The 15,719-nt window shown below is 32.9% G+C and overlaps 1 protein-coding gene across 1 annotated transcript in view; it reads right to left on the bottom strand.

Moving 5' to 3' along the window:
• The window catches only part of LOC111088313, a 17,708-nt gene extending 13,814 nt beyond the window's left edge, over positions 1–3,894 (bottom strand). Inside the window, exon 1 of the mRNA XM_022398055.1 lies at positions 3,780–3,894. Coding sequence (XP_022253763.1) covers positions 3,780–3,782 — 3 coding nt within the window. The 5' untranslated portion in view covers positions 3,783–3,894. The remainder of the gene's footprint in view (positions 1–3,779) is intronic.
• Between the last annotated feature and the right edge of the window lie 11,825 nt (positions 3,895–15,719).

Below are 15,719 nucleotides of genomic sequence, written 5' to 3'. Positions count from 1 at the left end.
TTGACCGTCACATTATAACGCCCCCACGGCTGAAAGGGCGAGCATGTTTGGTGGGACGGGGATTCGAATCCACGACCCTCAGATTGCGAGTCGAGCGCCTTATCCACCTGGCCATGGGTTTATTTTGTACGCTGTTTTTAAGCAAACACCAAAAACTGCACAACTGTTTTTAGCCAAGGCATAGCGGCTCATTAAACGGCTCTGAGTTTTTTGTTTTCTTCAAGTAACAACTTTTAGCTCATAGCTCCGTCATCTCTTGACCGATTTGAGATCTGTTTAAGTTTTGGACTCAGGAAGTCAAACCCTTTCGATGGTGATGTATTTGACTACGCACAAGGTCTCATAGATTAATTTACTCTAATCCTGCCTAAAAGAATTTCAAGTGCCGCGTCTACTGAGGATTCCCTTTTGTTTTCTAACTACCTTAGGTATGTTGAATGTTTCTTTGATCAATTTTTTGGAAATATCGTAAACGAATTAAGGTGATAAAGGTAGGCTATACGAGTACTGTGACAATTAGTAAAACGATAGCGTGATCCTAACAAGTCCCAACAAGGGTTTGTTTGTTTTTAATTATGCACAAAGCTACACAAGGGCTATCTGTGCTCTGATCATCACGGGTATCGAAACCCGGTTTCTAACGTTGTAAGTCTGCAGACATACCGCTGTGCCACTGGGGGCAAAGTCCCAACAAGCTGCTAGTGTATTTATCGAGTAGACATCACAAATTTCTTTGCAGTGAGAAGTGGCCAGAAATGTGAAACTTCACTAAACGCTGCACACAGTATGTCTCATAACGTCAAAGGAGTTATATATTTATATATGTATGAATTGGTGAAATTTAATGTGTTTAAAGACCTATATTTACAGGTGTAAGGCTTCGCACTAAAACTACTTTATTCACAGCTGGTAATTTTTCATCTCTTTCTGGTGTAAATATGTCCATTACACAACTGTTAATTAAGTTTTGGATTATAGAAGTGTTGTTAACCGTAATAAGAAGCTTTCGAAACATGATCTGGTTCTAACTGCATGGAGCGAAACGGGTGTTTTTAACAAATTCAAAACTGGTAATTTATGCAGTGTGTGAATGTTCACGAACTTATTTACACAAAAACCATCAACAAAGCACTAAGATTAGTTCATGGCAGTGCCTTTAGTACAGGTTTTTGCTTAATTTACACATGAAACAGAAATTTTGATTTTAAAACCAAGACATTTTAGGAGGTGTGTCCGTGCACGCAATACTCTCATACATCTGAGCTCTGAGTATTGACTTTAGTTTTTCTGAATTTTTGTGGTAACGGCTGTCGGATATTTTCAGACGTGAGCTCCATTAAGGCTTATAGTTATCTTATAAATTATCTGTAAGGAAAAGACATTTTCAGGCTTTCCATTTCTTTAATTCTTTGATCTAGAAGACTTTTCAAAGTTTTGCGTTTTTGTCCTCGTTTGTGATTTGTTAGTGTAAACAGCTCAGCGGATTTCATGGATATCTATAACATTTACTAAGCACTTACCTCGATAACCGTAAATAAAACACTTGAAAACAGATTTCAAAGATAAAGTTCCTGAAATGATATTTCTTCAGCAGATATTAGCCAAAGAAAAATTATAATCACGAACATTTCCGTCAAGACCTTATAGCACTTTTAGAATATTGACCGTATGTTATCAAGGATAATCTGGTTTCACAATCGGTTATAGTAAAAAAGATCATACGAGATTTAGTGTTTTTGCAAAAGTAAACCTTATTTTACCAAGGAAACCAGCACTCATCGCCTTTTAAAAGTAAACCTTATTTTACCAAGGAAACCAGCACTCATCGCCTTTTAAAAGTAAACCTTATTTCACCAAGGAAACCAGCACTCATCGCCTTTGAAAAGTAAACCTTATTTCACCAAGGAAACCAGCACTCATCGCCTTTGAAAAGTAAACCTTATTTCACCAAGGAAACCAGCAATCATTGCCATTGAAGAGTAAACCTTATTTCAGCAAAAAAAACCAGCACTCATCGCCATTGAAAAGTAAACCTTATTTCACCAAGGAAACCAGCACTCATCGCCATTGAAAAGTAAACCTTATTTCAGCAAGGAAACCAGCACTTATCGCCTTTGAAAAGTAAACCTAATTTCATTAAGGATAGTCTGTTTTTTCAATCGGTTATAGAATGAAAAGATTTGATGGCACTTAGCGCCTTTTGAAAATATACCTTATTCGATCAAGAATAGGGCTTCAGCGCAACCTAGACTTTGATTCGGAGAACTTATGGTTCGCGACCCTTTGCCGTAGAAATACACTCCTCACTTTGGGGTCGCTACAAGAATTTTGGTCAAATACTACTAGTGCTTGTGTAGCTTTACACGAAATTCTGAAGCAAGCCATCATCACTGATAACTTAACTTCTCAATAGGTCATAGTTAAAACGCCTACTTTTGGTCATAAAAAATTACCTGGCTTCTTGATCTATTATTGTTAATGAGATCTGACAGTAACGCTCTGAGAACATCGATCTTCTTTCATCAAATATATTCTTAAATAAAGTAGGAGTGTAAACCAAGTAGGTCGACAGGAAAATTACTAAGCACTTTTTCAACTTTTTAAATTAAGTCAAGAATAATTGAGAAATTGATTCTAATAAGAATGCCCTCCGGTTGATCAGTGGTAAGTTTACGGATTTACAACGCTAAAATCCGGGATTCGATTCCCTGCGGTGGGCAGACTATAGGTAGCCTATTGTGTAGCTCTGCACTAAAATAACCAAACCAAACCATCTAATCAAAACTGTTTTAAAATGTTAAGATAAAAAAGTATATTCTAATTCGTGATAAAACATTTACACAGTTGTTGTTCAATAATAACAAAAACATAACAGTAATGTAATAAAAGTAAATATTCAATAACACAAATATATGACTTGTAATTCATTTTACTCTAATTCCTATCATACCGATTTGAGTATAACACATTTGTTTAATTCACAGCTTTAATGTGGCCTTTATTACTCTCCGAAGCAGCTTCTGTAGTGCGTAGCAGTCATCGAGTTTTGTAGTTTGTGTCCTGTGTAGCAATCTTGAGTTGCATACTTTGTGTCCTGTGTAGCAATCTCGGGTTGTATAGTTTGTGGCCTGCACCCCTGGATTTTATAGCTTGTCCTGTGTAGCAGTCATTGGTTTTTATAGTTTTTACCCTGAGTAACAGTCATGAGTTATGTATTTTGTAATTTGTATTTTGTCAACAACCTTTAAATATCGAATTGTTTGAAACACACTAATGGTCGTTTTTTCTGCTGTAAAGGTACACTAAAAATAGTCTTAGAAACGTGTGTAAAAGTTTCAAGATACCACAGCTTTTAAATATTAATTAATATTTTCAACTTCTAAAAACATCAGGGTAAATACTTAAATCTTTTACCTGGAATATGTAACACAGTGCGATACCAAATAGTGTACACTTTATTTAAAAGGAATTCAGAATTCATTCGATTAGTTAAAAAAATCGAATTTTGATTTTTAAATAAGATCCATAGCACCATTCCTGAGTTAGAATTAAATATATCTTCGCAAGTGTTTCAGCTCAAAACTTAAGCCGACACCAGAAGAGAGAAAGTTTTCTGCTCCGTAATCTATGTAAATAGTTTTCTAAGTCAGAATGCTATTTGATTGTGATTGTCGTAAAAAATTGAAGCAACTAATATTTATCAAACAGAGTGTATTGTGATAGTTTTAATTAGAAATGCTGTGCAGATTGAATTTGGTGTAAATAGAAGAAATTCTTACCATTCAAGTGCCGATAACCACGTGACTTTTGGTTTCACCTGTGATTTGGGATAACAGAGGTGGCCAGTAGGTTATTGAGGACTGATGAGGACTCCCTGTGAGATCTTCTTATTGAGTAGAATTAACAGTTCAAGTTCTTTATATGTATGTACGGCCCAGCTACGTCACTGGGAGGAGTTTTTGAATGACACTCTTCTAGTGTTGCAGGCATGACATGCGCAGTAACACTTGACGCGAAATTTCCAGGAATGGTGAACTTGGGAATATCTTCAACAAACGATGTGGTTGGTGGTATGATGATGAGGGCAGAATTTTGTAATGTGACACCTCAATCTTTCGTACTTTTTCTGAGCACCACCTGACCGTCTTTTAGAATGTAACAAAACTAAATATCCCATTATCTAAAAATATATAAACTTTGCTAAATATTTAATAACAAAATTCTGAAGAATAACTAGTTCTACTTGTCCCTCTTAATATTGTGGGCATTATTATAATAACTGATTGTGTTTCCTAACTCGCAGTATAAACACAATGTAAGTATGATCTATAAATTGTAGTCCAGAAATGCCTCACCCATGAAAAACTTTCAGTCTATCTTCGACCACCCTTCTTTGGAGAATAGATAGGATGAAGAAATTGAGTGCAATACCTGTCGACCTCTAATTTCTCCTGGGGTCATCTGAGGTTATCTGGTATTTGTATTATGCTTTTAGTTAGTCTGATTGTTCAAACTTTGGATATTTTTATTTTAACAGGTTTCTGCTACGTTTTTCTAGATTTTTTTAATAGAAAAATTGGATCTATGAATTTCAATACGTTTATTTTTCTGGCTTTTGTTTCATCGAATAGTTGGATTGATCAGTTTAATCAAGTTTTTATAACCTTGGAAACTGCGATTAGTGAAATCTACTTGTGTTTCTTTAAAAACATATTATGTATTAGGGTTTTAAATATGTAAAGAAAACTGGTAGAACAGAAGTTAAGCTTACCATCTTGATAAATAGAGTAACTTAACCTGTTCTTAATGAATGTGGTAAAACCTCTTCAAGAGGATCAGCATTCAAATTGCTGCCCAATACAGAACAGACAATAGCGACTGCATCTCGTAGTTATTTTTGTCACATCCTATAAACGTTCTTGAATTAATTGGTTTTAGATTAATCAAAAACAACTGCTTGTAAAAGAGGTCTAAAAACTTTAATAACGCATACTCCTTTTCCAGAAATCAGTGTGAGCTCAATCGTGTACTTTAATTGAACACTTATAATTCTATATTAACATTACAAAAAAAAAAGATCAAATCTTTTTCTAATTCCTTATTTTGTATTACAGTTGGTTAGATAACATAGAAGGGCAATTGTTCTTATTTGACTCAGTATATTCAAGTTTGCTTGAGAGAAGGTTTAGATAGAAAAGAGTATATTTAACCTGACTTCGTCTGATGAAAATCTGCGCTAGAAGCTCGAAACGTCGTCCAAAACTTCCTAGACTGGTGCATTCCATTAACGACGGCTTTCAAGTACACTCCAGTTTAATACCACATTTACAAACGTTTAATAATTGTCAACTTTGGATACTTTGGTTAATTGGTTTATTTATTTTCGTATTTTAAGTAATTTTCCTGTAGCTGAATAGCATTACATTGTAGTCTAAAAGCTATACACAATCTGTTTCTAATTGGCTTTAAAATATTTCTGTTATATAAGGCTTGCTATTGGACTTTTAAAATCTCGCCTCGTTTTGAATCCAGTGACTCAGCAGTAAGTCTACAGGCTTACGACGCTAAAAATCAGGTTTCGATACTTGTAGTTGGCAGAGCATAGATAATCCATTATGTAGCTTCGTACTTAACAACAAACAACCAAGCCAAAAACATCGTTTGTCCATGATGAATGTTGATTACACACCAGAATAAAAAATGATTAGGAAATCAATAAACTTGTCACCAGTTATATTTTAATAACCCATTTCTGTTCTTGTTTCAGCTAGTAAGTAATTGATTAATATTTCAGTATTATAATTTTTGAAATCAATATAAGTTAAATAAGAATTTGACATAATAAATGAGTTAAAAGAAATATTATCCATTGTATCCGCTCTCATTTTAGTTGAATTAAAGCATATTAATAAAGAATTTATAAGGGATGAATATGGTTCGGCTATACTTATGAGATGAGCATTTGAGTTTTAAAACCAGTTAACATAAGAATATTCGTAACTGCATTTTAAAATATTAATACCCCCTTACATGAAAACAGTTAACTTCTTTATTAGAGAGTTTAAATTATATGTTTGTATTGTTGTTGACAAATGGAATTTTCACGTTACTCGATGAGTGTAGATTAAATTACTATAAACTTCTTGAAATTGGAAAAGAGATGAGTAATATAAAGAGCGAGCTAAGCTAGAGTAGATTATTATTAATCTAGGAGCTTGTTACAGCGATTGATTGATTATTGAGTTAACAAGTTTGTTAGTCATTTTGTATGTTACTATTATCCAGTTAGACAATTAGTTCGAATTTGTGAATATTGATTATGTGTTTTGACAGAAAAAAGTAAATACAAGAAAGGGTCATAGGTACGAGAGAAAATTAGCAAGAAAATGACTGTTTAGAGTTTAGTCTGAACTTAGGCCTATCAGTGAATATTAGCAAAGTTATCGTAAAACTTGAAGTTTTATAAAAAAAATAGCCTTTGTTATTATTAAAGAGTAACGAGACCTTGTATTCTTCCTTTTACGGAATAATCTAAAAGAACCCGTCCAACAATAGAAATCATTACAACATTATTTATATTAAAGTCCAAAAACTCAAATTTCCATCCACGGTTATAATAAGAATATTATAAGATATAGGGTGGATGAATTAAGAAACAAAATTCCATATGACATTATCATAAAGGTCCAGTAAAGTTCCTTCTTCTAGTCTAAGAAGCATTAGAATAGATGAATTGAAGATAGTTGGTAAATGGTTACGGAACTGCATTAAATCTATCGCATTAGAAGTTTAAAAATAACTTTATTATCAGTTGTTATTTCATATGTTTAGCAACTATTCTGGTAGAAGTTATTACATAATTGGTCAAGATGTCTCTCGCTACCGGATCTGTGTTGGTGTTCTTATCCAAAAATCAGTTATTTCCTATTGATAAGTTTCCATCCTCACATTTCTAATTATTTTCTAAATCAATCTGCTTTACCTTGATTTTCTTTCATTTTCTCGTCACACAGTTCTAACGTCTCTTCATTATCTTCAAATCCATGTAGGTTTAACGACAAAAGTCTTGCTTTTATACGAAACTAAATAAATAGACTCAATGTATATATCAAAAATCTTAATACTGACGATATCATAGAGAGTAATTCATCAAAATCGTTTGTATACATATATAGAAACACACGTATAAATATATAATAGTTCTGTTCAATAATGCTATAATTATAGCAACCTCTTCAACATATATTTCAAATACCATTCTTTTCTGCAAAGCTGTTAACTTATTTTGTTATTCATATCCATTTATTTTATTTAAACCTACACTGTTACAGATGCGAGACTATCCGAAACTACTGCATAATATTATATGTTAAACATTTCAAAATAATACATTCTCGGCCTTTCGAAAATATATAGTCTCATTAATTCATGTGTAGGTGCTGTGAATTCCAGTTGAATGTATAATCTATTGAATGTATAAAAGGTTGAGCTGAAAGGTGTTTTTTTTTTAAACGCAGATTAAATCACGTTTTCAGTCAGATCTCTTCTAAACTAAGTTCTCTACTGACGTCATTCGATACTTATCAATTTTATGCTTTTTCTCCACTCACAGCGAGTGGGTGAACTTCTAGCAATGGAGTAAAGTTTAAGAATTTGTAATAATTGGTGCTTTTATAAGAAATAATAAAACCTAGAAATAGAATTCACTGGAATATTTTCTCCTATACTGAGTGTTACGTGACGGAGCAAACTACCCATTCTTTCATATATTTTTGTCTTTTGTCTGTTTAGCTAACAAAATCCATTTGAAACACACTATTGGCTGTCTGAAGATAGCTCCTCCACTCACAGTTGAAATCTTTTGAAGCATTCTGAGAGTGAGGAGTAAAGGAGGCATTACACGTTTGCTAATTTTAGCTTCGTTAATAATGTGTGTGTTTGTAAAGGGGGATATAATATGATGTAACGACTTGTCGGTTATGATGCACAGTTTCTTGAGTGTGAGGTATCGATGTTGTTGATTACAGAAGAAAGATTTGTAATAAACAGTCTGCATCATTTATCTTTAAGTTAATTACATGCCCGACGTTTACGACTCAAATGACCTTGTACTTAGATTATCCCCCATGTGTTATTCTGCTTTATTTAAGTGCCAAGTTAAAAACATCCGAGCAAAATTTAGCAAATAGAGAAATGTGATATATATTTTTATTATCAGAAACACATACATCAGACTAGATCCCGATTTCTGTAAAATATGGTCAAGATTTTGGAACTATACAACAAAGGAAACTGTGAAAGATGGAAATGGAAACATAAAATGAAGTTCCGCAAGAAGAATGTCTACGTGATAGATAAGTGAAACGGATGTCAAAGCCATGAAGATGAGAAGTGGATAAGGAAGATGTAATCGTTTGAGTTAAATAGTTCCAGGATAAAAAAAAAAGAGTAAAAAAAACAATGAAACACACGCAAACAGAGGAGCGCTGAACAAAATGGTTGTAATGATGGAAACAGTAGAGTTGTAGTTTCTTGATATTTAAAGGTAAAATTTAACGTAACGGCCAGTTAAAAGAATCACCATTATTCTGATGGGAGATAAGGGGGAAACACATTTTTAATGCAAGTATTATATCAATAAAATTATTGTTATTATTATTATTTGTAAATTATTCTTCTAGGAGTTATACAAAAACAAAATATAGTGTACAACGTCCAAATGCAATGAAAATGAACATGCATTTATATTTTGTACTTATGGCAAAGCTAATAAGGATATGTGCCGTAGTCCCCAATTTTGAACAACTGACCAGAAGGAAAGCTACCGGTCATAAGCACCCTAATACCCACAATCTACGTTAAAGGAATGACTGTTACTCTTATAACGCACACACAGCTTAAAATAACTGGGAATATTTTGTGACAGCGCAAGGATTCGAAACCTGCTCACCAGCTCCAAAATTTAAAGCTATACTCCAAGACCAATCCGTACTTGGAAATGAAAAATAAAAAAAAAACTTGTAATTTAACAAGACAGTTTTAACAATGAAGTGAAAAAGAATTATATATATATTTTCGCTGTTTCAGACTATGATTAATAACATTCTCTGTTGATTTGTTGCTAGATTAATGTTAAGTATATATGTGCACAGGAGGCTATCTGTGCTGTGCCCACCACAGGCATCTAACTTCGCATTTTAGCATTACAAGCCCTCAAGCATACCGTTGAGCCACTGGGAAGCAAACATACTCGAAAAAAGATTAAAATGCAAAACAAGTAAGTAGTTAAAAGCAAAAATGGAAATATAAGTAATTTTTACTTAAGAAAGACGACATTAACAACATGAACACACCAATGAAAGATAAACAATTTCTCGAAGGCCGCCTGGAGGGAGTCACCTGTTTTAACCATTATCGCCACTATACAGTAGTGTATTGTCTGTCATTCAGTCAGTAGACACTAAAATGATGTCACATAAGTGGCACTTAATGTTACAATTTGTAGTCACGTGACGTCAATAAAACGTGCGCATGCCATGAATCACGAGAAGAATTATGCATACTGTAGGATATTATACAGCATGACATATGAACTTGAACAGCAAGAAATAAAAATATTTGTTACTTTTAATTTTGGTTTTATTTACTATTGAAACAGAACATTTTCGGGGACCCTGTGGAAGTAAATCTAGTATTTAGTAATTTTCAAATGTACTATTTTGCCATAGATGGTGATGATGATGAGTCATGTTTAGGAAAGTTATATAGACGAGGCAGGTTAACCCAAAACAGGACCTTTCGTGATCAACAGACTAGCCTGTAATAGAATGACTCTTTCTGGATTACTAAAGGGAATTATGATACATTAGTTAAATATTTATGTCATATCGTTCTACATTAAACTGTATAAGCTTATTCACTGTCTCATCATACACTAAAACGTACCACTCAACTAAGGGTTATATATATAATATATACTTATATATAATCATGTATCACTAACCTAAGGATCATAGCATACATATTAAAATGTATCCCTTAAATAAGAGTCATGTTATTGATATACGTTGACCTACCACGGCATTGTCCAGACTGCCCCGTATACAGATCACCTGTTTAATAGCATGTCAACTATAAACTGAATACATTAAACTGATCCGCCTCTTAGCAATAAAAGTCAGAAAATTCAAATTGCTAACTGTCACACAATTATACAAAAACAAAAACCTAAACGAAAACGACAAACATAGCAGCAAATGATCAATTTTAAAAATTAAATGGGAATACTGTCTTTCCAAGGTGTTTGTGTGGCACATTCGAAACAACACTTTCACGCAATCAAGTGAAGACAATAACTTAAATTGAAGAGATCACCAAAGCAGCTATTGATCAAACTTGAAGACGAAATGGGAATACTGTCTCTCCAAGGAGTTTGTGTGGCACATTCGAAACAACACTTTCACGCAATCAAGTGAAGACAATAACTTAAATTGAAGAGATCACCAAAGCAGCCATTGATCAAACTTGAAGACGAAATTGGAATACTGTCTTTCCAAGGAGTGTAGTCAAAACAGACATGTATTGAAACATCAGGACACACGAAATGTTGATATAACTAACTAACGAGATTTATTGTTGCATGAGTATTTTACCAGACCGGTTATATGTTTATCAAATTTTCATACAGTATTTATGTGTTTGAGAACTGTGTAGATTTGTGTTTTGGAATCAAGTAATTTCTTTTTTTTTTACTCTTCTTTACGAACATACAGAATTAAGGTTTTGTTGTATAAGTTGCCATGATGTAATTCAACTGAGTAAAATATGTTTTGTTGTGGTACTTCAAATTGCCGCTAGTCTTGATACAGCTGTCAGTCTTCTTCAGAATACTACAGGGGCGAGGAGTTATAGAGCTACCGTAAGGTCCATGGACCACATTCATTTGTAAGAGTATCTACAAGTTATTTATGAACCAAGTTGCTTATGCGTCAATTGTTTTGTTAGTTACAGGATGATTAATAACACGTGAGCCACACAAAAATTAAAAATACAATTTCATTGATATCGCAATAAATCTCGTTAAGTACTGCGGGGGTTTCCTTTTTTTACACGAAAAATAAGTAATTTCAATCAAATGTTCTAGTAACTTCTTTTGACTGAGTGTTTGCTGTAAAAAACATGAAAATACCCAAGAAGATGCAATATGTGAAAATCATCAATAGCGAACGTTATGTAAAAAAAACAAGTTGGTAAATTGAGGGTTAATACAAAACTGCCCAACGGAATACTTGCAATGGTCAGACTGATGGTCAATTGGTGTATTCTCTTTTATTAACATGTACAAACAATGTTAGGACCTTATTTAGTTATTAGAAGGCTATAATTGTAATTACTCTTCAATACTTTTCAAATTGTGGCAACATTCATGATAGTTTGACAAGTTTAGAAGATTCGATACAATTAACACAGTAAATCTCGATAAATTAAAAAAAAAAGGATACAAAAATGAAAAGCAATAACCTCGTGACTATTTCACCACTGGAAAAATGTGTAGCAGAAACGCATGTTTAACTGACGTACGGGTTCCAATAAACTGAGACATTCAGCAGGCATATTCATGTGCGAAATGTCCAAAGTAACATAGCGTAATGAATTACCCAAAGCGAAAATAGGAACTTGCGCTAAATTTCGCATATCGAAAAAAAGGTATTGCTATTACATTAGATAACATGTCCATGTCTTTCAAACAAAGTACTATAAATAACAATATTAATTCATCTCTGGAAGTTTCGGTTTTTCGAGTAACTTGTATTACTACTGTTATAGCAAGTAAGTTTCTGAGTCAAGTCATTGTGTGGTCAGCTTCGAAAAATGCCATTTTTAGTGTTAAAACCAACTCTCCATAAATGTTCGAGATTATTCGTTGTACTTCTTCTTCGATTAATTTCATTCCCCCTCTATATAAACTGGAAACTGTACATATTCAGTTAATTCCACACGTGGAAGGTTCTTATATTATTTGATTATACTTTTCTTTCAACATACGGTGTTATATTAAAAGTTATTTTGAAAGAGCATCAATTTATTTTTTCACGCTTACTGTACAAGCATTCAATACTGTTCAGCCATGTTATTTCACCTGAATGAACACAACACCGCAGGAAAGGGATTTAGCTCATACCAACAAAAAACAACAACTCGGCATTCGATCAAATAGCAGTTTTTGAAAAGCGTTGTCATAGCACTTCTGACTGCAAATATTTCTGAAAATAGTAACTTAAGTATTACGGCCTCAACTGCATTTGAGGATTGTACCGAATATTTTACGTATAACACTAACTCCTTAAAGCTGTATAGTTACTTTTATGTTATTCGTTTAGCTCCATTTTGTAAGATGTGAACAAAAAAATCAACATGATTGTGTTAGTGGCTCACATGACTAATAGATTCCTAAGATGTATTGTTCTAGGTTATGTTTTTTTTTAATTTAGAGGTTTTTATTGTGTGCGTTGTGGCTAGAGGGCGTTTGAAACGCCACATGATGAAATCATGGCTTGATGATTATGATTTTCTTGAAAGTTTAGGAAATGATTTGAAGGATATAACTCGAGTTAGGTTAAACATGGTTAGAGTGTTTGATTGGTTTGTGATATAGTTGGATTATTTCTTCATTGAGTTAGCAAGTGTGTCACTTGATTTGTCCGTTAGTGCAGTTTTATGAATATTGAGTTGTGTTTTAAAGAAGAACTAGAATTACCATAAGTAAAAGAGACATTAAAAACAAAGTGACTGTTTAGCGTTATTATATCTATTGTTAGTTCATGAAACCATCTAAGTTGTAAAACTTGTCATCGAAGAAATAAAACACTTTCATTACCATGAAGATTGGATTAATATTTTACCGAATAATCCAAAGAATCCGTCCAAAAATAGAAATGAATACAACAGTATTATAAATACAATGATAATTATTCATTATAATTTATAATAAGTTAAGAAATAATTAATTACATAGTTGTATTATTTTTCTGTCGCATTTCAAATTGGGTAAACACGCAAATGATACACTTTTTAAGGCTATAGCCGCAAATTTAGGTTGCACCTATGTTTCCACCAGACCATTTAGCTCACATGTAAATGGGGTGTCGTTTAGGTTGAAAACACCTTTTCGATTCTATTTTGGATTTCATCGCTTCGAGACTACAAGTACAATCCAGGATTTTTTTATCTCTCCGTACATGTTAAGGACTGGTCGTTGTTACTATTTGATCTATATATTGTTCCTTACTAATATTCTTCACAACTTCGTCAGATGTATTAAGCATTATATTATTTCAGCTTAACAGATTAAATTGGAAACAATAAAATGGAGAAAGATAATGAAACTATCCAGTATCATGATAAGTGTTTTAGTTAGATTTGCACCATTTTGCTGAGACTCGGCTAAGAATGCACGAGGCTTTATTAGGTCACGTTACATCGATTTTAAGGAATATAAGAATTTACTTTTGGTATGGGGTATGAACTTGTGCGACAAATAAAAACGTCATTGAAACACAAGAGAAGTATTATTAATAAGTAAAGGAAATGTACATTTGAAAGAAACTGGATCAAGGTAAGTGTAACTTGATGAACAGGATATGCATTATTCAAATTTCTGAAGCTATTTTGGGCTTAAACTGTTTATTGTTCGCATCTCTTGGGAGAACCGAGAGCTGGTCTGAGATTAAATTTGTTTTCCTGCTGTATATAGTAACACCTCCAAACTCTTAGCGCATATAACATATATAGTCACAGCTTCAAACTCATTGTGATTTAAAGTATATAGTCATAATTTCAAACTCTCAATGGATATAACGTATATTGTAACAACGCCATACTCTTAGTGGACTTGAATTATATAGTTATAATTTCAAACTCTCAATGGATATAACGTATATTGTAACAACGCCATACTCTTAGTGGACTTGAATTATATAGTTATAGTTTCAAACTCTCAATGGATATAACGTATATTGTAACAACGCCATACTCTTAGTGGACTTGAATTATATAGTCATAATTTCAAACTCTCAATGGATATAACGTATATTGTAACAACGCCATACTCTTAGTGGACTTGAATTATATAGTCATAATTTCAAACTCTCAATGGATATTACGTATATTGTAACAACGCCATACTCTTAGTGGACTTGAATTGTATAGTTATAACTTCAAACTCGTAATTAATCTAACATACATAGTAAAACCTCCAAGCTCTGGATTTAAGGCATTAAGGAAAATGAAAAAATATTTATAGCTGAGATATTATAATGCGAGTAGTAATATGTACGTGTAAGAATTATGTTACATAAAAAATCTGAAATTAAAATTGACAAACCAAATAAAAATATATATGCAGTCCTTTTTGTTGTTTTTTTAGCGCAAAACCCACATAATGGGTTATCAGCGAACCGTTAATTGCGGAGACTCAAACCAGGATTCTAGAGTTATTAATGCGTAAATGTATCTTTGACCCACCAGAGGAACAATATTGGTAAGTTCTTCTATGTTTTTATAATCTTGTCTTCAACATTCAAATTGGTTTTGTCCTCCATGATCTACACCAAAGTAATAAGCACGTGACTCTGGCCCACACCCAACCAAAAACATTTTCTTCCTGTTTTTCAACTTCTGTTCACCTTTTACAGTCTATTTCACTATTCTTCCTTTACCATGAATAAGGCAGAACTCTCCCCTTTTGATAGCGCTGGGTTTTAACTCTGAAGAAAGTCCCTCCTCATAAATACTAGGTTTTATCCTTGAAGAAGACACCCCCCCCCCCGTTGACAGCATTAGGTTTTATTATATTTTTAACATTCTTTACCAAACATAATTTTCATCCTATATATTTGTCACTCTCAATAATACCACCATAACATATCTAACTTAGGTCAAGCTCAATAGTTTGTCTACATAATAATTTTAGAATTGATTTAACTGCATACACAGATATTTTTTATTTTTATGTATTTTTCACATTTCTTTTACTGCATACAAAACAGATAAAAAGGGTGAAATGCTTCAAAATTCAAGATAAAACTGTAACTTGGTCAGTTTTTTAGCTAACACAAAGCTACAGAATGGGCTATCTGTGCTATGACCACCATGAATATCGAATCTAGCGTTATAAGTTTGCAGATTTCCCGCTGTGCCACTGGGGGCAACTTGGTCAGATGGAAAATATTCTGAAGACATTAAATATATATATATATTTTTAATCCAAAAATAAGAGAATAAGAAAAAACTATTGTTAAAAAGAAAAATTAAGCAAAAAATTAAAAATGTGTTACTGAATATGAATGATATAAAACAGATAAAAGTATAAAAGTAGTAACTTGAAAGTCAGAAGTTAAAACGTAATATTCTATTGATAGAAAACACTTTAGAGGTCATTATTGTACACAATGACACAAAAAATGATACACACTCACGTAATTAAGACGTGACTTTGGCCCACGCTCTGACAACCAGACTTCCTAAGATGATCTAACATCGTGATGAATTATTGGGATTACGCTCGAAATTATGGATAACAGCGATGGTACCCAAACTGGTGAATTAATGCATTCCAATCATTGTTAGTTTAATCTTACGAAATTGCATTATTTTAGTTAAACAGGTATCTTAACTTACCTACAATAAATATCAAGTTAATTTTTAGTTGTAATCTATGT

This window comes from Limulus polyphemus, unplaced genomic scaffold (assembly GCF_000517525.1).
Source record: "Limulus polyphemus unplaced genomic scaffold, Limulus_polyphemus-2.1.2 Scaffold92, whole genome shotgun sequence".
Lineage (NCBI taxonomy): Eukaryota > Metazoa > Arthropoda > Merostomata > Xiphosura > Limulidae > Limulus > Limulus polyphemus.
The sequence above is the reverse complement of the archived record's forward strand: the minus strand, read 5'-3'. Positions and strand labels throughout refer to the sequence as shown.